This window comes from Bos taurus, chromosome 15 (genome assembly GCF_002263795.3).
Source record: "Bos taurus isolate L1 Dominette 01449 registration number 42190680 breed Hereford chromosome 15, ARS-UCD2.0, whole genome shotgun sequence".
Classification (NCBI taxonomy): domain Eukaryota; kingdom Metazoa; phylum Chordata; class Mammalia; order Artiodactyla; family Bovidae; genus Bos; species Bos taurus.
The window spans coordinates 271,884-294,640 of record NC_037342.1 but is presented as its reverse complement, the minus strand read 5'-3'; the positions used below and the strand labels follow the sequence as shown (position 1 = coordinate 294,640).

The window sequence follows — 22,757 nt, the reverse complement described above, 5'->3', positions numbered from 1 at the left end:
TAGAACTGGACATGGAACAACAGACTGGTTCCAAATAGGAAAAGGAGCACATCAAGGATGTATATTGCCACCCTGCTTATTTAACTTATATGCAGAGTACATCATGAGAAACGCTGGGCTGGAAGAAGCACAAGCTGGAATCAAGATTGCTGGGAGAAATATCAATAACCTCAGATGCACAGATGACACCACCCTTATGGCAGAAAGTGAAGAGGAACTAAAAAGCCTTTTGATGAAGGTGAAAGAGGAGAGTGAAAAAGTTGGCTTAAAGCTCAACATTCAGAAAACGAAGATCATGGCATCTGGTCCCATCACTTCACGGGAAATAGATGGTGAAACAGTAGAAAGTGTCAGACTTTATTTTTTTCGGCTTCAAAATCACTGCAGATGGTGACTGCAGCCATGAAATTAAAAGATGCTTACTCCTTGGAAGAAAAGTTATGACCAACCTAGATAGCATATTAAAAAGCAGAGACATTACTTTGCCAACAAAGGTCTGTCTAGTCAAGGCTATGGTTTTTCCTGTGGTCGCGTATGGATGTAAGAGTTGGACTGTGAAGAAAGCTGAGCGCTGAAGAATTGATGCTTTTGAACTGTGGTGTTGGAGAAGACTCTTGAGAGTCCCTTGGACTGCAAGGAGATCCAACCAGTCTGTTCTGAAGGAGATCAGCCCTGGGATTTCTTTGGAAGGAATGATGCTAAAACTGAAACTCCAGTACTCTGGCCACCTCATGGGAAGAGTTGACTCATTGGAAAAGACTCTGATTCTGGGAGGGATTGGATGCAGGAGGAGAAGGGGACGACAGAGGATGAGATGACTGGATGGCATCACTGACTCGATGGACATGAGTCTGAGCATACTCTGGGAGTTTGTGATGGACAGGGAGGCCTGGCATGCTGCGATTCATGGGGTCGCAAAGAGTCAGATATGACTGAGCGACTGAACTGAACTGAACTGAAGAATCTTTAAGAAGACCAACCTTCTGTACTCTTCCCCTAACTTACAAAGTAAAACTGTGAACTATGGGTCATGATAATATTTTTCTGGTTCTTATGAATGCACTTGTTTGATGATCAGTCTAGAATGAGAAAAAAGAAGAATATAATCGTCCTTCTTTTCCCAGACAGCTGCTTGTGGATCTGGTTTGAGGCCTCTGTTCTGTAGGAAACCTACTGTCTCCCTCAGATCTGCAAATGTGAATCCACATACTTAGGTCTAGGGAAAGAAAAAACACTTTTTGTATCATTGGATCTGAAAAATTTAGATTACTTGGGGTTACCTTTTATTTTCTTTTCTAGATTTTTTTAATGATAATTTGAAATATTTATTTGAGTCTTGTTTCTTTTCTTATATAAAATCTTTGTATATTTCACATATGTATTGCTTGAGCTGAAAGTCATTCACTTTGATATATTTTATCCCTGAGTTTGAAATATGTTCTTATTTTTCTGTGCCTTTGTTAACTTCTATGCTATTTAGAAAACAGTGCTTAATTAACATATATTTGGGATTTAAAGAGATATTTCTTTATCACATGTTATTTATTTCTGTTGTCAGAGATGATATATCTTATGATTTTAACTTTGAAATTTATTACAACTATGTTTATCCAGCTTTATTGATATATATTTGACATAAAAGATTGTATAAGCTTAAGATGAGATGCTTTGATATATGCATGTATTACAAAATGATTCTCATAATAATATTAGTTGTCACATCTATCATCTGATACAAGTACAATTTTTTGTTGTTATTATTTGATGGTGAAAACCTTTAACATCTACTCTCAGCACTTTCACATATACATCATATAGTTAAGTGTTGTCACTATGCTGTATATTAGATTCCCAGAATTTGTCTTATAACTGGAAGTTTGTTCCTTTGGCCAACTTCTTCCCATTTCCCTAACCTCCAGATCCTGATAATCATAGTTCGATTCTATACTTCTCTGAGTCTGATGTTGGAGATTCCACAAAAAGATCATGCTGTATTTAATACTTTTCTTTCTGTTTGTCTGACTTGTCACCCTTAATGTAATACCTTCAAGGCTCATTTATGTTGTAGCAAATAGCAGTTACCCTCTTTTATTTTGACTGAATAATATTCCATTGTATATGTGTTTATATATATATATATAAACACACACACACATATATATATATATATATATATATATATATATGTATATATTCAGTTCAGTTCAGTCACTCAGTCATGTCTGACTCTTTGCGACCCCATGAACCACAGCACACCTGGCCTCCCTGCCCATCACCAACTCCCAGAGTTCACCCAAACCCATGTCCATTGAGTTGGTGATGCCATCCAGCCATCTCATCCTCTGTCCTCCTCTTCTCTTCCTGCCCCCAATCCCTCCCAGCATCAGAGTTTTTTCCAATGAGTCAACTTTTTGCATGAGGTGGCCAAAGTACTGGAGTTTCAGCTTTAGCATCATTCCTTCCAAAGAAATCCCAGGGCTGATCTCTTTCAGAATGGACTGGTTGGATCTCCTTGCAGTCCAAGGGACTCTCAAGAGTCCTCTCCAACACCACAGTTCAAAAGTATCAATTCTTCAGCGCTCAGCCTTCTTCACCATCCAACTCTCACATCCATACATGGCCACTAGAAAAACCATAGCCTTGACTAGACGGACCTTTGTTGGCAAAGTAATGTCTCTGCTTTTTAATATGTTATCTGCTACTGCTAAGTCGCTTCAGTCATGTCCGACTCTGTGCGACCCCATAGACGGCAGCCCAACAGGCTCCCCCGTCCCTGGGATTCTTCAGGCAAGAATATTGGAGTGGGTTGCCGTTTCCTTCTCCAATGCATGAAAGTGAGAAGTGAAAGTGAAGTCACTCAGTCGTGTCCGACTCTTAGCGACCCAATGGACTTCCATCCATGGGATTTTCCAGGCAAGACTACTGGAGTGGGGTGCCATTGCCTTCTCCGAATATGTTATCTAGGTTGGTCATAACTTTCCTTCCAAGGAGTAAGTGTCTTTTATTTTCATGGCTGCAGTCACCATCTGCAGTGATTTTGGAGCCGAAAAAAATAAAGTCTGACACTGTTTCCACTATTTCCCCATCTATTTCCCATGAAGTGATGGGACCAGATGCCATGATCTTCGTTTTCTGAATGTTGAGCTTTAAGCTAACTTTTTCACTCTCCTCTTTCACTTTCCTCAAGAGGCTTTTTAGTCCCTTTTCACTTTCTGCCGTAAGAGTGGTGTCATCTGTATATCTCAGGTTATTGATATTTCTCCCAGCAATCTTGATTCCAGCTTGTGCTTCTTCCAGCCCAGCATTTCTCATAATGTACTCTGCATATAAGTTAAATAAGCAAGGTGACAATCTACAGCCTTGACATACTCCTTTTCCTATTTGGAACCAGTCTGTTGTTCCATATCCAGTTCTAACTGTTGCTTCCTGACCTGCATACAGATTTCTAAGGAGGCAGGTCAGGTGGTATGGTATTCCCACCTCTCTCAGAATTTTCCACAGTTTATTGTGATCCACACAGTCAAAGGCTTTGGCATAGTCAATAAAGCAGAAATAGATGTTTTTCTGGAACTCTCTTGCTTTTTTGATGATCCATTGGATGTTGGCAATTTGGTCTCTGGTTCCTCTGCCTGTCCTAAAACCCACTTGAACATCTGGAAGTTCAGTGTTCATGTATTTCTGAAGCCTGGCTTGGAGAATTTTGAGCATTACTTTACTACCCTGTGAGATGAGTGCAATTGTGTGGTATATATATAATATAAACCATAGTAAGAGCTTTGATTTCAATATATCCTTCAGATGATATGTTCTACAGAAAGATTCACCTGTCTCCAGATTTTCCAGTTAGACTAAGAACTTCTTAAGCACATGGTTTATACCATTTTTATTTTTGCATCTCTTGAGTAAGATAATTGAATACTTCGTAAATGAGAAGAAAATGCAGTCATGCTATCTTCACCTTTATCCTGTATATTTTCATTTGCGGTCAAATAAATAGCATTGCTAAATTACATGCTCACAAGGTTTCTATAAAATATTACTTTCCAACACCTGGACCTCACATTTTGCACTGACTTTATGACAACTCATTATGATATGTTGTCCAAGTGATTTTTCTCCCTGTGCCTTATAATTTAATCACTTTATTCTGGGTATTAAAGTCTTTTTGACAAGCATTCACTGAATAGTAATTTAGGGGGAAAGCACTTACAAAAACACCATTCAGACTGAAATGGTAACACAGAAACATCATAGTGTATGAATTATATAATCATTTTATACCTTTATTAATTGTTCTATTGACCCAATTGAAAAAAAAATGGTGATCCACAATGCAAAAATCTCTTGACAATCCAAAGCCATCAGTTCAAAATAACTCAAACTGATGAAACAGCATTGTGAAAATCCCAAGACTCTAATGAGTATAAATTCATATAAATTACTATTTCTCAGGAGATTTCTCTTGCAATAACATTGCAATTATTTTTTTCAGAGTGTGCTGAAAAATGCTTTAGGGATAAAAGCTCCAAATTATAAGGTGGGTATAAATCATTCTTAGCAAACACATCACTTGGGCTACTTAAATCTCTGAGAGAATCTTTCCTTCGGTCAGGTAGGAATGAAAATTCTGACTTCTGTACTTGCACTTTCTCTTACTGTTTCAGTTTTGGATCTTTAGCCAGTAGGAGTCAGATGACAACAAAAGCAGTTTTGAAACCTATCTTAATTTCTTAGCTAGTTAAAATGAGTCACTGTGCATAAATTTCTTATTTAGGTTGGTCTGTGTTTACACTCCTCATTCTACAAATAACATTATTTTCATTCATTCAGTAATTTAACACACATCAAATAACCATATTACAGTGAGCACTTGACAATCATATGTCTTTTTAGAATAATATCTGTTGAAAGAATATCCCACCACCCTCAAAAAAAAAAAAAAACTGTATGAAATAATTTAAGAGAGAGACAGATTCAACAGGAATTATACTCATTGTAGCAAAAAAATAAAACTGATTTAAAAAATACATAGATAAAGTCTGATATTGAATAGGTGAGGACTCTGAAGTCCCTGGGAGAAAGTCATCTATAGCAAGATAAAAAGATTATTTTATAAATGAAGACTCAAGAGAGATTTACTGATATAGCATTGGGTAGTATGAAACCACTGTGTGTACTGTAATCAGATAATTCACTTTGTCCTTACATTGTGAGATATTGGACTGGAAAGACATAGGAGGGAGAAGAGCTGGGTTTATTATGGCACAGCAGACAAGGGCTGCTCCCCTTGGGAAGTTTATATTCACTTGAGATGCATGAGTCCATCAACTACATGACTCATCTGTCTTCTTCATTTACTATCTTAAAATAGCATTACTTGCTAAGCTATTCTTAGAGACTTATCTCTGTCTTTATGACAAGTTGAGATAGTTTCTAGACTGAAACTGAATTTCAATAACTCACTTCCACTTTCTGTTGTCCTTTTCTGGGCTTCAGTATACCCTAGTCTCCTACTCATTTCATCTTAAATGGCCACAAAATTGTAGATTTGGGTACTTAAATTTTTTAGCAAATGTGACAACAGTTCAAAATTAGTCTGCTACACTATTTTCAATGGACCCGGAAGAGGGCAAACTTTTCTCCTATAAGCATTTCAATGAGTAGTATTCCAGGTAATAGTGTCACTTGAAGAGGTGAGTTTTGTACTTTCAGTGATTGATGTTTTTCTTGTTGTGATTTGTTTTTCTTGGAGAGGGAGAAGAGGAAATTCTTGGAACTCCAAGATTCTACCAAATATTTACTATGTTTATCAATTTACCATAAATAGCACCTCTGGTTTTTGGATCAATAATTCCTACTAAATTGCAAGTAAAGCTTTTTTTCTCACACCTGTGCATAGCAAAGTATAAACATATATGAATATCAATATCTTTGTGAATCAAGTTCATTAGGATAAACAAATCTATATTTTCACTGTTACCTAGCTTATTCTGGTTTGTTCCAATCCAGAGGAAAGCAGTTTGACATTATTGAGCCAGTGAAACCTAATGTGGAGTTTATTTCAGTTATATTTCTTGAGAAAAGAAAAGTAACCTAGACTTTCAAAAAATGATAACTATCTACCTTGACTACTAATGACCCAGAATTTCAAACTGGACATTAAAAAAAAAAAAAAAAGTATATCAATGTCCCATGAGAAAACCATTTTTAGAAGGGTGTCTAGTTCCTTGCCTTACCGAAGCTTACTTAATGTTTGTGTGTGATATTTCTCCAACAGAGAGCAAAATATTCATGGTTATTTTAAAATGAGTTCAGCAATGACTCCAATAATTTTTCCCCAAACTTTAAACTTTTTATTTTATATTGACGTATAGCTGATACAATAATTTAATACAAATTACTTAGTATTCCATATCAGAAAAGGAGTTAAAAATGAGAGTTGTGGAGGATAAATTTAGTTACTACTTTGATAAGTATCAAATAAACAATATTTCTAACCATAGGAAATACCGGGTGCAGTAAAAATTAAATGGAAGGCTATCAAAAGTCATTCTCATAGCCATTGGACATGAGTCTTTGACATATCTCAAGCTCTATAACCATTTGCTTATGGAAACAGAACGAATATTCAATTGAATTTCTATTAAAAGTTCAGATATTTTCAGTGGGAAAAAAAAAAGGCTTTAACTCTAAAGCAATGCCTGAATTTATCAAAAAATCTTTAATACCATTTATATTTGCAAGATGCACATTTAGGTTTTCAAAGAATTTTTAACTAAGATGTCGAGAATTATGTTTTCCAGTTACCACAGGCCGTTAAAGTGTGAGTTAGACCAAAAACGTAATTAGAGCTCTCTTGTGGAGAAGGCGATGGCATCCCACTCCAGTACTCTTGCCTGGAAAATCCCATGGACGGAGGAGCCTGGTAGGCTGTAGTCCAGGGGGTCGCGAAGAGTCGGACACGCCTGAGCGACTTCACTTTCACTTTTTACTTTCATGCATTGGAGAAGGATATGGCAACCCACTCCAGTGTTCTTGCCTGGAGAATCCCAGGGACGGGGGAGCCTGGTGGGTTGCTGAGCACTCTTGATAATAGTGTCATGGATGGCAAAATAGAGGTGAAAAAAGAGAAGTGGAGAAACTCAGGCAGATATGATTTAAAAAGAGCTTAATATTACTAATTTCAACACAATTTAAAATGTGTGAAAATTATAAATATTTGAAAGTCCTTAAAATATTTGCTTTCACAGTAGTTGTAGTGCACAGGCTTAGCTGTCCCTCAGCATGTGGGATCATCCTACCATGGATCAAACCCATCTCCACTACGTTGACAGGTAGATTTCTTACCACTGAGCCACCAGGGAAGCCCTGCTGAATAGTTTTGAAAATAATAATATAAAAAATTCAGGTTATAGCAAACAATGTTTATCTCTGCCCCATTATCCTCATTATTAATACATCTTCTTTATATCAGTTGCAGGATTTTTTTAAAGGTAAAATAAAATAAAAAAGCATAATTGCTTTGTAAAATTGAAGCAACCATGTGCATGGGAGGAAGTACTACTTCAAAATATAGTCTCTCCCCCCCCCCCCCAAATTGTGGAGTGTGCTCATTGAATCTATTTAAAGGAAAGAATAAGAAGTAGTCAGATTAAATTCTCTCTTTTATTTTTGGTTATATCTATTTTTGTCTTTTTTTGTTTAGTTGCTAAGTCATGTACAACTCTTTGCAACCCCATGAAGTGTAGCATGCCAGTCTTCTCTGTCCATCATTAGCTCCAAGTTTGCTCAAACTCATGTCTATTGAGTCAGTGATGCCATTTAGCCATCTCATCCTCTGTTGCTCCCTTCTCCTCTTGCCTTCAATTTTTCCCAGCATATGGGTCTTTTCCATTGAGTCAGCTCTTTGCATCAGGTGGCCAAAGTAGTGGAGCTTCAGCTTCAGCATCAGTCTTTCCAATGGATATTCAGGATTGATTTCCTTTAGGATGGACTGGTTTGATCTCCTTGCTGTCCAAGGGACTCTCAAGAGTTTCCAGCACAGTAGTTCAAAAATGTCAGTTCTTCAGTGCTCAGCTTTCTTTGTGGTTGAAGTCTCACATCCATGCATGATTACTGGAAAAAACCATAGCTTTGTCTATAGGCAACTTTGTCGTATTTTTGTCTTTATTAGTTGTTAAAGGTAATACAGTGACTAAACAGGTGCTGTTATTTAGGGCATAAGTGTAGAGATTTAAAGATTAGATAAGTATCTTTATGCCATGAAACAGAAGCTTTGTATATTCTAAACAAATATTTTCCAAATGGACTCATCATTCTGGTGAGTGAAAGAATTAGTTGCTCAGCTGTGCCTGACTCTTTGTGCCCCAGTGATTGCGTCCTCCATGGGATTTCCAGGCAAGAATACTGGAGTGGGCTGCCATTTCATACTCCAGGAGATCTTCCCCACCCAGGGACTGAACCTGGGTCTACCTACATTGCAAGCGAATTCTGTACCAATAAGCCAGAGAAACCCAAGTGCTCTGGTAAGAATACTCCTGCTATTTACATAAATTCTGATTCTCTAATTATTGTATTTTCCTCCCAAAGACCAAAGGTATAGATTTAAGCCCAGAAAATTATTTATTTGACAAGTTAACAGAAAACATTGGATCTAATCCATCTCCATAATTTGGGTGTAATACATACTTTCCAGAAAAATTCAAAGATATGCTACCTTATAGCTTTCAAGGATATCTACACTTCTTAGCTTGTGATGGGGACTTCAGTTTATTTAACTGTTTTCCCTTTAAAATGTTTTCTTCTGTACTGTGAAAAATTCATCCTTGTAGAAAATTAATCCTTGAAAATATACCTATGGGTTTATTTGATTTCTCTTGAAAGCCTTTTGTCTCTTCATGTTCACTCTATCTGAAAGTACTCTTTACCCTTGTCCTTGTAGAAAATTCTTAGTTTTCCTTCAAACTCTTGTTAAATGCTATTATTCTTCAATCCATATACTGATTCTAGAACACAGTTAATTACTCCATTCAAATCTTTATTATTGAACTAATCGCGTCTGATGTTAATGTTCTCTTCATTTATCTCCTTTACCATGAAGACACCAAACAGATCTTTTGAGGCAAGCAGTGTTACCATTTACTTTTATTTCCCCGGGAAAATGACTCACATACATGTAGGGTTGACTGCTGTTTATGTACAAAGATTACCTTATTATAATGACTAACTCTTATGCTATCTTGGAAGTATCACAAAATTAAAGTAGCTAACTTCTGAGGGTACTTCATTCAACTGCTAGGAACAACTTAGATACTGTAAATATAGTCAATATATTGTTATCTGAATTTCAATATATCAAGCACACAGATTTGTTATGCTCTGGTTGAGAATAGGTTTATTTTTTTAATATAAATTTATTTATTTTAAATGGAGGTTAATTACTTTACAATATTGTATTGGTTTTGCCATACATCAACATGAATCCGCCACAGGTATACACGTGTTCCCCATCCCAAACCCCCCATCCTCCTCCCTCCCCGTATCATCCCTCTGGGTCATCCCAGTGCACCAGCCCCAAGCAACCAGTATCATGCATCGAACTTGGACTGGTGATTCATTTCATATATGATATTATACATGTTTCAATGCCATTCTCCCAAATCATCCCACCCTCTCCCTCTCCCACAGAGTCCAAAAGACTGTTCTATACATCAGTGTCTCTTTTGCTGTCTCGCATACAGGGTTATCGTTATTAAAATTCAGATTATTTGCCAATGCTATATTTTGTAAGTTTTACATAAAAAAAAAAACAATAAATTCTGATATCTCTTTAAATTTGGAAGCTCTTAAGGTCTTAGCTCTTAAGACTTCCCTGGTGGCTCAGACGGTAAAGCATCTGCCTACAATGTGGGAGACCTGGGTTCAATCCCTGGGCCGGGAAGATCCTCTGGTGAAGGAAATGACAACCCACTCCATTACTCTTGCCTGGAAAATCCCATGGATGGAGGCGCATGTTTGGCTATAGTCCATGGGGTCACAAAGAGTCGGACACGACTGAGCGACTTCACTTCACTTCACTTCACTTAAGATCTTGGACGGCTCATATGATAAATAATCTGTCTGCAATGTGGGAGACTCAGGTTCAATCTCTGAGTCAGAAATATCCCCTGGAGAAGCGAATGGCAACCCACTCCAGTATTCTTGCCTGGAGAACTCCATGGCAGAGGAGGATGGTGGGTAACAGTCCTTAGGGTTGCAAAGAGTGACACAACTGAGTTATTCACACACACACACACACACACACACACACAAGATCTTAGAACACACAACTTGGAACGACCAGTTAAAATTAGACTATCGTGAGTGGCTGCTGGGTTAGTATCAGAAGCGCACCGGCAGTGATAGTGCAGAAGCATGGCCAAGAGGAACTACCCCTCGCCCAAGGTCAGGGGCAGTGGCTGGCAGCTGAGAGGAGCTACCCCACGCCCGAGGTCAGGGGCGGCGGCTGAGAGGAGTAACCACAGGTCCCAGGAGCGGTGGCTGCATGGGCGCAGGAGGGCCGAAAGGAGCTACTCCAGGTTCAAGGTCAGGAGGGGCGGCCATGAGAGGATACCCCTTGTCCAAGGTAAGGAGCAGTGGCTGCACTTTGCTGAAGCAGCCATGAAGAGATATCCCATGTCCAAGGTAAGAGAAACCCAAGTAAGATGGTAGGTGTTGCAAGAGGACATCAGAGGTCAGACACCATGAAAGCAAATCACAGACAACTAGTCAATCTAATCACAAGGACCACAGCCTTATCTAACTCAATGAAACTAAGCTATGCCATGTGGGGCCACCCAAGACAGGTAGGTCATGGTGGAGAGGTCTGACAGAATGTGGTCCACTGGAAAAAGGAATGGCAAACCACTTCAGTATTCTTGCCTTGAGAACCCCATGAACAGTATGAAAAGACGAAATGAAAGGATACTGAAAGAGGAGCTCCCCAGGTCAGTAGGTGCCCAATATGCCACTGGAGATCAGTGGAAAAATAACTCCAGAAAGAATGAAGGGATGGAGCCAAAGCAAAAACAATACCCAGTTGTGGATGTGACTGGTGATAGAAGCAAGGTCTGATGCTGTAAAGAGCAATATTGCATAGGAACCTGGAATGTTAGGTCCATGAATCAAGGCAAATTCGAAGTGGTCAAACAGGAGATGGCAAGAGTGAACGTCGACATTCTAGGAATCAGCAAACTAAAATGGACTGGAATGGGGGAATTTAACTCAGATGACCATTATATCTACTACTGTGGACAGGAATCCCTTAGAAGAAATGGAGTAGCCATCATGGTCAACAAAAGAGTCCGAAATGCAGTATTTGGATGCAATCTCAAAAAGGCAGAATGATCTCTGTTCATTTCCAAGGCAAATCATTCAATATCACAGTAATCCAACTCTATGCCCCAACTAGTAATGCTGAAGAAGCTGAAGTTGAATGGTTCTATGAAGACCTACAAGACCTTTCAGAACTAACACCCCAAAAAGATGTCCTTTTCCTTATAGGGGACTGGAATGCAAAAGCAGGAAGTCAAGAAACACCTGGGGTAACAGGCAAATTTGGCCTGGGAATACGGAATGAAGCAGGGCAAAGGCTAACAGAGTTTGGCCAAGAGAACGCACTGGTCATAGCAAACACCCTCTTCCAACAGCACAAGAGAAGATTCTACACATGGACATCATCAAATGGTCCACACTAAAATCAGATTGCTTATATTCTTTGCATCCAAAGATGGAGAAGCTCTATACAGTCAGCAAAATCAAGACCAGGAGCTGACTGTGGCTCAGAACATGAACTCCTTATTGCCAAATTCAGACTAAAATTGAAGAAAGTAGGGAAAACCACTAGACCATTCAGGTATGACCTAAATCAAATCCCTTATGATTATAAAGTGGAAGTGAGAAATAGATTTAAGAGACTAGATCTGACAGAGTGCCTGATGAACTATGAATGGAGGTTCATGACATTGTACAGGAGACAGGGATCAAGACCATCCCCATGGAAAAGAAATGCAAACAAGCAAAATGGCTGTCTGGGGAGGCCTTACAAATAGCCGTGAAAAGAAAAGAAGCGAAAAGCAAAGGAGAAAAGAAAAGATATAAGCATTTGAATTGCAGAGTTCCAAAGAATAGTAAGGAGAGATGAGAAAACCTTCCTCAGTGATCAATGCAAAGAAATAGAGGAAAACAACAGAATGGGAAATACTAGAGATCTCTTCAAGAAAATTAGAGATACCAAGGGAACATCTCATGCAAAGATGGGCTAGATAAAGGACAGAAATGGTATGGACCTAACAGAAGCAGAAGATATTAAGAAGAGGTGGCAAGAATACACAGAAGAACTATACAAAAAAGATCTTCACGACCCAGATAATCACGATGGTGTGATCACACACCTAGAGCCAGACATCCTGGATTGTGAAGTCAAGTGGGCCTTAGGAAACATCACTATGAACAAAGCTAGTGGAGGTGATGGAATTCCTGTTGAGCTATTTCAAATCCTGAAAGATGATGCTGTGAAAGTGCTGCACTCATTATGCCAGCAAATTTGGAAAACTCAGCAGTGGCCAAAGCACTGGAAAAGGTCAGTTTTCATTCCAATCCCAAAGAAAGGCAATGCCAAAGAATGCTCAGACTACCACACAATTGCACTCATCTCACACGCTAGTAAAGTAATTCTGAAAATCTGCAAGCCAGGCTTTAGCAGTACATGAACTGTGAACTTCCAGATGCTCAAGCTAGTTTTAGAAAGGCAGAGGAACCAGAGATTAAATTGCCACCATCTGCTGGATCATCGAAAAAGCAAGAGAGTTCCAGAAAACATCTATTTCTGCTTTATTGACTATGTCAAAGCCTTTGACTGTGTGGATCACAATAAACTGTGGAAAATTCTGAAAGACATGGGAATACCAGACCACCTGACCTGCCTCTTGAGAAGCCTATATGCAGGTCAGGAAGCAACAGTTAGAACTGGACATGGAACAACAGACTGGTTCCAAATAGGGAAAGGAGTATGTCAAGGCTGTATATTGTCACCCTGCTTATTTTAACTTATATGCAGAGTACATCATGAGAAATGCTGGGCTGGAAGAAGCACAAGCCGGAATCAAGATTGATGGGAGAAATATCAATAATCTCAGATATGCAGATGACACCACCCTTATGGCAGAAAGTGAAGAGGAACTAAAAAGCCTCTTGATGAAAGTGAAAGAGGGGAGTTAAAAAGTTGGCTTAAAGCTCAACATTCAGAAAACTAAGATCATGGCATCTGGTCCTGTCACTTCATGGGAAATAGATGGGGAAACAGTGGAAACAGTGGTAGACTTTATTTGTTTGAGCTCCAAAATCACTGCAGATGGTGACTGCAGCCATGAAATTAAAAGACACTTGCTCCTTGGAAGGAAAGTTATGACAAACCTAGATAACATATTGAGAAGCAGAGACATTACTTTGCCAACAAAGGTGTGTCTAGTCAAGGCTATGGTTTTTCCTGTGGTCATGTATGGATGTGAGAGTTGGACTGTGAAGAAAGCTGAGCGCTGAAGAATTGATGCTTTTGAACTGTGTTTTGCAGAAGACTCTTGAGAGTCCCCTGGACTGCAAGGAGATCCAACCAGTCCATCCTAAAGGAGATCAGTCCTGGGTGTTCTTTAGAAGGACTGATGCTAAAGCTGAAACTCCAATACTTTGGCCTCCTGATGTGAAGAGTTAACTTTTGGAAAAGACTCTGGTGCTGGGAGGGATTGGGGGCAGGAGAAGAAGGGGATGACAGAGGATTAGATGTCTGGATGTCATCACCAACTAGATGGACATGAATTTGAGTGAACTCGGGGTGTTGGTGATGGACAAGGAGACCTGGAGTGCTGTGATTAATGGAGTCTTAAAGAGTCGGACATGACTGAGCAACTGAAGTGAACTGAATTGAACTTCAGTTCTGTATTAAGAATGATTCCTCCTCTGTTGATTAGGTTTATATATATATATATATATATATATATATATATATATATATATATATATATATATATATAACTTCTGGACATTGCAATCTCTAAAGAAGATAATTGAACTATTTATTATATAAATTGACCTAAATTGAATTAATTGAACTATATGATGCTAGGAAGGTTAGAGTCAAATTTTTGTTCCCCTAGCAGCACAATGTTACCAAATTTTGTTATATGCTATGAACTCCTTAAGTGCTATCTTGGATAAATGAAAAATGAATACATAAATGGATAAGCAAACAAAACTATGATCTAAGTTTTTGCCACTTCTCTTTTTCCCTATCCAAGTCTCTCTTGCTTTATTCACATAAACTCTTCTGAATGAAAAATTCTTCCTCTAGTTCATCCAGGTATTTGTTATTTCTGAATCTGGAGTCTTTGCCTTTGGTCTATTCACAAAGAATGCTACATCATTCTGTATTGTTGGGACATAGTAGTAAAGTGGGACTTCCCCGGTGGCTGAGACTGTAAAGAATCTGGCTGCAATGTTGAAGACTCAGGTTTGATGCCTGGGATGGGAAGATCCCTTGTAGAGGAGAATGTCTACTCACAATAGTATGATTGCCTGGAGAATTCCATGAACAGAGGAGGCTGGTAGACTATAGTCCATGAGTTAGCAAAGAGTTGGAGATGAGTGATCAGTAAAATAGGCCTCAGTAATTTTTCTTCAAATTCCTATAATGTGAGACTCTAATACTCAGTGGTAAAGAATCCACCTGCCAATGCAGGAGATGTGGGTTCAATCCCTGGGTCAGGAAGATCCCCTTAAGAAGGAAATGGCAACCCACTCCAGTATTCTTGCCTGGGAAATCCCATGGACAGAGAAGCCTGGTAGGCTGTAGCCCATTGGGTCACAAAAGAGTTGAGCATCACTTAGCAACTAAACAACAACAGCAATACAGTAAGTAGGAAATACAATTCTCTAAGTTTGAATTTCTAAGTATGCACATACTGGGAAGCTTCCATGGTGGTCCAGTGGTTAAGACTCTACTTCCACTGCAGGGGGCACAGGCCAGGTCCCTGATCCCTGTTCAGGTGACTAAGATCCTGCATGTGACATGACTAATAAACAAATAAATATGCACATACTATTAAAGACTGCAAAAGTGTTTCCAAACATGTTCACCATTTTGTCCAGAATCGTCCCTGGGACCAATGATGAATCTACAGTTTTGTAGCAATCTGTAAGTAACAGTTGGTGGTTGAAGCCATTTTAAGCTAAACTTTGGGTTATATTTCCCTCATTCCAATGAGACTGCCCTGGTGGCTCAGATGGTAAAGCATCTGCTTGCAATGCAGGAGACCCAGGTTCAACCCCTGGGTTGGGAAGATCCCCTGGAGAAGGAAATGGCAACCCACTCGAGTACTCTCGCCTGGAAAATCCCATGGACAGAGGAGCCTGATAGTTACAGTCCATGGGGTCACAAAGAGTCGGACATGACTGAGTGACTTCACTTTCACTTTCCCTCATTTCAAAATAAGGTGGAGACACAAGAGCCATTCTGCTTGGGAATCATCTGCACATTGTATACCTAGCTATTAGGGATTATGACCTTATTAAAAGTCTTACCTCCTTCAGTCTTAGACTATGTCTGGTAATAGCTATGTGTGAGGGTAACAGGGTCAAAGAAAATAGAGAAAGGGAATACAAGAAAGAGAGAAGAAATGTATGATGGACTTCTCATTCACTTCTTTTTTTTTTTTTTTAAGTTCACGTACTTTATTTGCAGGAAAACAATTCAGGCCCTTGCTTTCAACCAATTTACTCTTTTTTTTTTTTTATTTCTACTTTAATGGGCTACTTTATTTATCTAAGTGAATAATTTTAATTTACCTAAGTGAACTCGCAAAGAGTCAGACACAACTGAGCAACTGAACTGATTGACTGACTGAAGTGAACAATGCTGGCACCTAAGAAAATGGGCAGAGGAAATTCCACCTTGGTGACTGAATTTGTTCTGTTGGGATTAACAGATCGCCCAGATCTTCAGCCCATCCTCTTTGTGCTGTTCCTGGGGATCTATCTGATCACTGTGGGAGGGAACCTTGGGATGTTGTTATTGATCAGGATAGATTCATGCCTCCACACCCCTATGTACTTTTTTCTTGCCAGTTTGTCCTGCTTGGATTTGTGGTATTCCACTAATGTGACTCCCAAGATGTTGTTGAACTTCTTATCAGAGAAAAAAACCATTTCCTACACTGCTTGTTTAATCCAGTGCTATTTTTTCATTGCCATGGTGATTACTGAATATTACATGTTAGCTGTAATGGCTTATGATAGGTATATGGCCATCTGTAATCCTTTGATTTATAGCAGCAAGATGTCCAAGTGGGTCTGCATTCGCCTGATTGCTGGTCCATATATCTACGGGCTCCTTAGTGGCCTGATGGAAACCATGTGGACATACCGCTTGACCTTCTGTGGCTCCAATGTCATTAATCACTTCTATTGCGCTGACCCACCCCTCATTCGACTCTCCTGCTCTGACACTTACATTAAGGAGACATCCATGTTTGTGGTGGCAGGATTTAACCTTTCCAGTTCTCTTCTCATAATCCTCATCTCCTACATCTTCATTCTCACTGCCGTCCTGAGGATGCGCTCTGCTGAAGGCAGGCACAAAGCTTTTTCCACCTGTGTGTCCCATCTGGTGGCAGTGACTGTGTTTTATGGGACCCTGTTCTGTATGTACCTTAGACCTCCCACAGACCAGTCAGTGGAGCAGTCCAAAATCATTGCTGTTTTCTACACTTTTGTAAGCCCTATGTTGAACCCCTTCATTTATAGTTTGAGGAACAAGGATGTGAAACAAGCTTTTTGGAAATTGATTAGAAGAAAGGTACTTTTGAAATAAAATTGCAGTGTCTTTTTCTTTATATATTAAATAAGTTATATTTATGAGAACCAGGCCAAGTTTAACTGCATTACAGAAATGTCAATTTTAAATCCATGACTAAAAGCTATAAGCTAATGACAGAAAAGCTAAAGACTCAGTTTATAGTTTTACAAGTGATATGGGAGTGTATTGTGTGTAAAAGGTTGGGCATTATATATGTAGGTATTTTATTTTTATGTTTATATCTGTATATATACATTAATTTTACATTAAAAAGTTATACATTCTCATAGTAAAACATTTAATCTCTAAAAGAATATAAAGTAAAATATTTCCTTTTCTTTGTCCCACTCTGATCTTCCAATCTCACTTCTCAAATTTACCATTACTAACATTTTTTTATATTTCTAGGATATTTCTCTATATCCACAAATCAATATAAGATATGGCCATATATGTACATATATATACAAAATTGTTAATAACACATGTTCACTATGGTAAGCTAAGTTATAGTATTTTATAATTTTGTAGCATTTACCATGCAGGGGCTTTGATCTCATGGTTTAGAAGAATATGATCACAACTGCTGATAAGATTTGCTGTCACCTTGGGGAGACAATGTGTGATGGCACCCTCATGTCCATGAATGACATCCATTTATTTTTCTCCACCTGTGACAGTCATTTTCAATAAGACATTTTCTCCTTAGGCCATAACAGAAAACAAAAATTTCCAAACAATTTATTTTTATATATTAATTCCTAAAACAAAGAATGGTTCAAACAAACATTTAGGGTTTGCCTCCGGAGGAATTATATCATCTCTAGAGTTTATCAACGTCATTCTGACCTCTTAGGGTTTTCATGCTTTCTCTCCTCTCTAGTAATCTATTTTTTCAGAATGTGGCAGATATTTTTTGTCAATACCATAGTTCAAATTTTACCCACAATTGTCCTTTGTCACAATTAATTCTTATATATCCAAGTTGATGAATGTTTAGCAGGTATCTACAATGAGCCAAGAACTGCTTCATATACCGAGGAACCTGCAAGGAGCACTAGTGTTGCACAGTTTCATGAAACTGTAAATATACAAGTCAAAAAAATGTGTTAAGTGCTATAATAAAGAAAAGGAAAGGGCTGATGCTATAGAGGAGGGAATCCATTTATTCTGAGTAAATTGAAATGAGTCTTATAATTGCACAAAACAAAAACTTGTTCATCTTTTATGCACCTGCCAAAATATACCAGTAAGTCCCATTCAATATTATGTCAGACCAGGCAGTGTCTGAACAAAATCAGTGTTGGATGTTACTTTCAAAGGAAAAGGATGACACAGATATTATTATCCCAACTGACACCTTTTTTTTCTCATTTTATTTCAAAGCATCCTTTTCACCTTAGAACTTATTTTTGCTCAATATTTTTATAGTCATTAATTCTATGCTATCCCATACAATTATTTCTATCTTTCCATTATTAGATATTGTTATCGAAATAACTTTATTTTGAAAGTCAGATTGCTTATAAATTTTGTTAAAACATACATACAAATAGCTATTCTTTTAACTTGTAACATTCAATTTATAGTTTGTTGAATTCTACTTAAATATCTAGAGATCTGTTGTTTTTAAGAATACAAACATATTCAGTTATGTAAAACTAGCCCTTTAATTATTTTTCAAATGTTGTGATCCCAGGGTCCATGTGTCTATCTTTACAATCTAGATGGACTTGACACTAAATAAAGGTTCAGTACTGATTGCAGCATTAAAAAATGCCCATTTTGAAAGTGAACAAAGTGCCTCCCTTTTTACAAATATAAGAAAGTTTCTGGAAGGACCAAGTGACTCTGAGGAAGCATTATTTTTAAGCCAACAGTACTGTTCAGAAATTCAGGTGACCCACGCTGTCACTGATGTTTATAACTGACATTAGCAATATGGTGATCATAGTTATGTGCTATTGCACATACATTTGAGATATAAGAGGATTTCACCCACTGCTTTCATGAATTGACTAACTGGCCTCAAATAACCTTTTTTTTTTTTTTTTTTAGTTTCTATTGAACACCGTGTTGGCCATAGAATAAGTATGTGCTCATGAAATGCTTTTTGAAGTAGTGAAGTACTTCAGTTCAGTTCATTTCAGTCCAGTCACTCAGTCGTGTCCGACTCTTTGCGACCCCATGAATTGCAGCACGCCAGGCATCCCTGTCCATCACCAACTCCCGGAGTTCACTCAGACTCATGTCCATCCTGGGTTTCCCTGGTAACTCAGATGGTAAAGAATCTGCCTGTAATGCAGGAGACCCGGGTTCAATCCTTGGGTTTGGAATATCCCCTGGAGATGGCAACCCACTCCAGTATTTTTGCCTGGAGAACCCCATGAACAGAGGACCTTGGATTTTTACCTAAAAATAAGGCAATCACTTTATTAATGTAAAGTCTCTCTTGAAAAATGTTTGAATTGTCCCTTAAATCACTGTCCTTTTCCTTTTAAAGTTAAATCTGACAGATCCTAGTTACTGAACAAATTGAGCAATGTGATGATTGATGCTTCCATGAGAAAATAGAGAATATTTAATGAACTTTCCCTGTTGTTGTTTGCTGTTCAGTCACTAAGTTGTATCCAACTCTTTGTGACCCCATGGACTACAGCATACCAGGCTTCCCTCTTCTCCACTGTCTCATGTCCATTGAGTCGGTTGTGCTATCTAATCATCTCATCCTCTGCCACTCTCTTCTCCTTCTGCCTTCAATCTTCCCCAGGGTCTTTTCCTATGAGTCTGCTCTTTGCATCAGGTGGCCAAATTTTTGGAGCTTCAGCTTCAGCATCAGTCCTTCCAATGAATATTCAGGACTGATTTCCTTTAGGATTGACTGGTTGGATCTCCTTGCAGTCCAAGGAACTCTCAAGAATCTCCTCCAGTGTCACAGTTCAAAAGCATTAATTCTTCGACGTGCAGCCTTCTCTATGATCCAGCTCTCCCACCCATACATGACAACTGGAAAAGCCATAGCTTTGACTAGACGGACCTTCATCAGCAAAGTGATGTCTTTGCTTTTTAATATGCTATCTAGATTGGTCACAGCTTTCCTTCCAAGGAGCAAATGTCATTTAATTTCAAGGATGCAGTCACCATCCACAGTGGTTTTGGATCCCAAAAATATGAAGTCTGTCACTTCTTTTCAATTTCTATTTGCCACAAAGTGATGGGACTGGATACCATGATCTTAGTTCTTTGAATGTTGAGTTTCAAACCAGCTTTTTCATTCTCCTCTTTCACCCTCATCAAGAGGCTGTTTAGTTCCTCTTCACTTTCTGCCATTATAGTGGTATTATTTGCATATCTGATGCACTTTCCTAAGGAGCAATAACTGTTGTAACATAGCTTCATTTTCCCTTCCACCTATCTGAAAGATCATCAGCTCTAACTCTAGTTTTGTTTGTGTTTTTTTTTTTTTAAGTGAAAATCAGTCCTAGTGTATTTATACAAATAGTTGAGTATTTCAGGAAACAATAATGCTATAAGTCTAATATTTTTATTCATACATGTTTTCTTTGGAGTAGTGGATATTTGAAGAATGTTTAGACTTTCACACTCACACATATACATATGGAGGAGAGAAAAAGAAATAATAATTTTCAAAGATCAGGCACTGTTTTAATATTGGGTTGCCCGAAATGTTCATTTGACTTCTTCTGTCAAATCTAGCAGAAAACCTGAACGAATGTTTCTGGCCAACTTAATACCTGTTGTTTCACTTAATGTTATCACCAATACTATTATTTCAGTATTATAGTTCCCATTTTAGAGATGAGCATACAGAGACTACAGATTACTAACATAAAATCACATAACTTAGAAAGTGAAAAGTGAAAGTGGCTCAGTTGTGTCAGACTTTGTGACCCCATGGACTGTATCCATGGAATTCTCCAGGCCAGAATACTGGAGTGGGTAGCCTTTCCTTTCTCCAGGGGATCTTCCCAATGCAGGGATAAAACCCAGGTCTCCCACATTGCAGGTGGATTCTTTACCAGCTGAGCCACAAGGGAAGCCCAAGAATACTGGAGTGGGTAGCCTAGCCCTTCTCCAGCGAATCTTCCTGACCCAGGAATTGAACCAGGATATCTTGCATTGCAGGCAGATTCTTTACCAACTGAACTATGAGGGAACCCCATGTTTGTATGAATATTGGAGTGGGTATCTTTGAAGACTATTTCAAATATATTTGACTTCCAAGTTTATTGTTTTTTTTTTTTTTTTTTTACTATACCTTCCTTTTTGTCACTATAGTTTGTTGATGACAAAAACCACACAATGAATAAAGCTATAATTTTCTGTCTTCCAATAATGCTATTGACCAGGTATTTAACTGTTCCTGGACACTGAATTATATAATCCACCATGAGAAGACGTCCTATGTTATTATCTATAATAAATTCAACATGTTTAATAAAGTAAGATTTATAATCAGATCCTGCCTCCATCATTTGTCAACTAAAGTAAGAGTTAAAAGCATGAATTCTGGAATCAGATTCACTGAGCAGATTACTCAACCTCTCCCTGCCCCAGTTTTCTCATCTGTGAGATTAATATATGGTGCTTTCTCATAGGGAAGCTCTGTAGAGGAAATGGATTATTACCTAAAATATTTAGCACAGTACCTGTTACATATTTTTCACTCAATAAAATTAACTCATTTTATTATTAAATAGAAAATTACTCAGTTGTTTGAGACTCTTACTCCTCATAGTGTTATTTTTCCATTATTACATTTAGTACTGTTTAGATATAATACCCTTATAGATTTGGTTATTTAATTTAAACCAATGTTTCCCATGATACTATAAACACCTTAAAAAAAATTGAAAAGTGAAATCGCTCAGTTGTGTCTGACTCTTTGCAACCCCATGGACTGTAGTCTGCCAGGTTCCTCTGTCCATGGAATTTTTCAGGCAAGAGTACTGGAGTGGGTGGCCATTTCCTTCTCCAGGGGATCTTCCTAACCCAGGGATCAAACCTGGGTCTCCCACATTGCAGGCAGACTCCTTACCATTTAAGCCACCAAGAAATCCTTTTAAATAAACATCTTAAGGCCAGATATAACATTTGAAAGCAGTTATTTCTCTACTACTTAGCCTGGTACATAGTCAGTATTCCCTAAAACATAGGTATGTGGTAGATAGAAGATAGATAGATGGATAGATAGACGTATAGACAACTTTTACAAAGTGGAAATTGCAAGTCTTATAATGTGAAGAGAATTAAACACCATGTCAACATACTGATGGTATCATAAATGTATATAATTTATTCATGTGTAATAAATCTGTTTTTGTTTCCTTAAACAGGAGAATTCAACTGGAAATGTTCAGAATAAATCAGACAAGAAGAAGGATTTTAGCCTCCTGAAACTGACCAGTTGTTCAGCTTTGCAACTTGTCTTCTTCATCTTATTACTATTTCCCTGTATTCTCTTTCTTGTTGAAAACTTAGACCTAACTTTAAGATTCACACCCTCGTACTGCCACTTTGCCAATCTGCCAATCTCACACATTCTGGTTAATATTTTGTTTAAAAAAGTCATTTTCTTGTCCAACTTATTTGAAGAGTATAATATGATTACATTCCTGATAACTCAAGATTTCATTCCTGCTGCTCTCTATGATCATTACATCCATATGGTTACCTACTTTTCATGTAGTTTCATGTACTCTTCATGTCGTTAAGTCCAAAATGTACACTTGTGGCTACCATTGCCTATACATGAGGTTTTGCATAGATTTGTATACTACATCACAGTTGTTTTCTGCAGAGCTGGTGATATGGAGCAACATTATGGTGTCTTGCCACTTTGTAACTACTA

The 22,757-nt window shown here is 38.1% G+C and overlaps 1 protein-coding gene across 1 annotated transcript; it reads left to right on the top strand.

Moving 5' to 3' along the window:
* The first annotated feature begins 15,943 nt into the window (after nt 1-15,943).
* Nucleotides 15,944-16,900, top strand: OR5M5 (olfactory receptor family 5 subfamily M member 5). Its single transcript, NM_001390666.1, has one exon. The coding sequence runs from the start codon at nt 15,944-15,946 to the stop codon at nt 16,898-16,900; it is 957 nt and encodes a 318-aa protein (NP_001377595.1).
* Nucleotides 16,901-22,757: the final 5,857 nt, after the last annotated feature.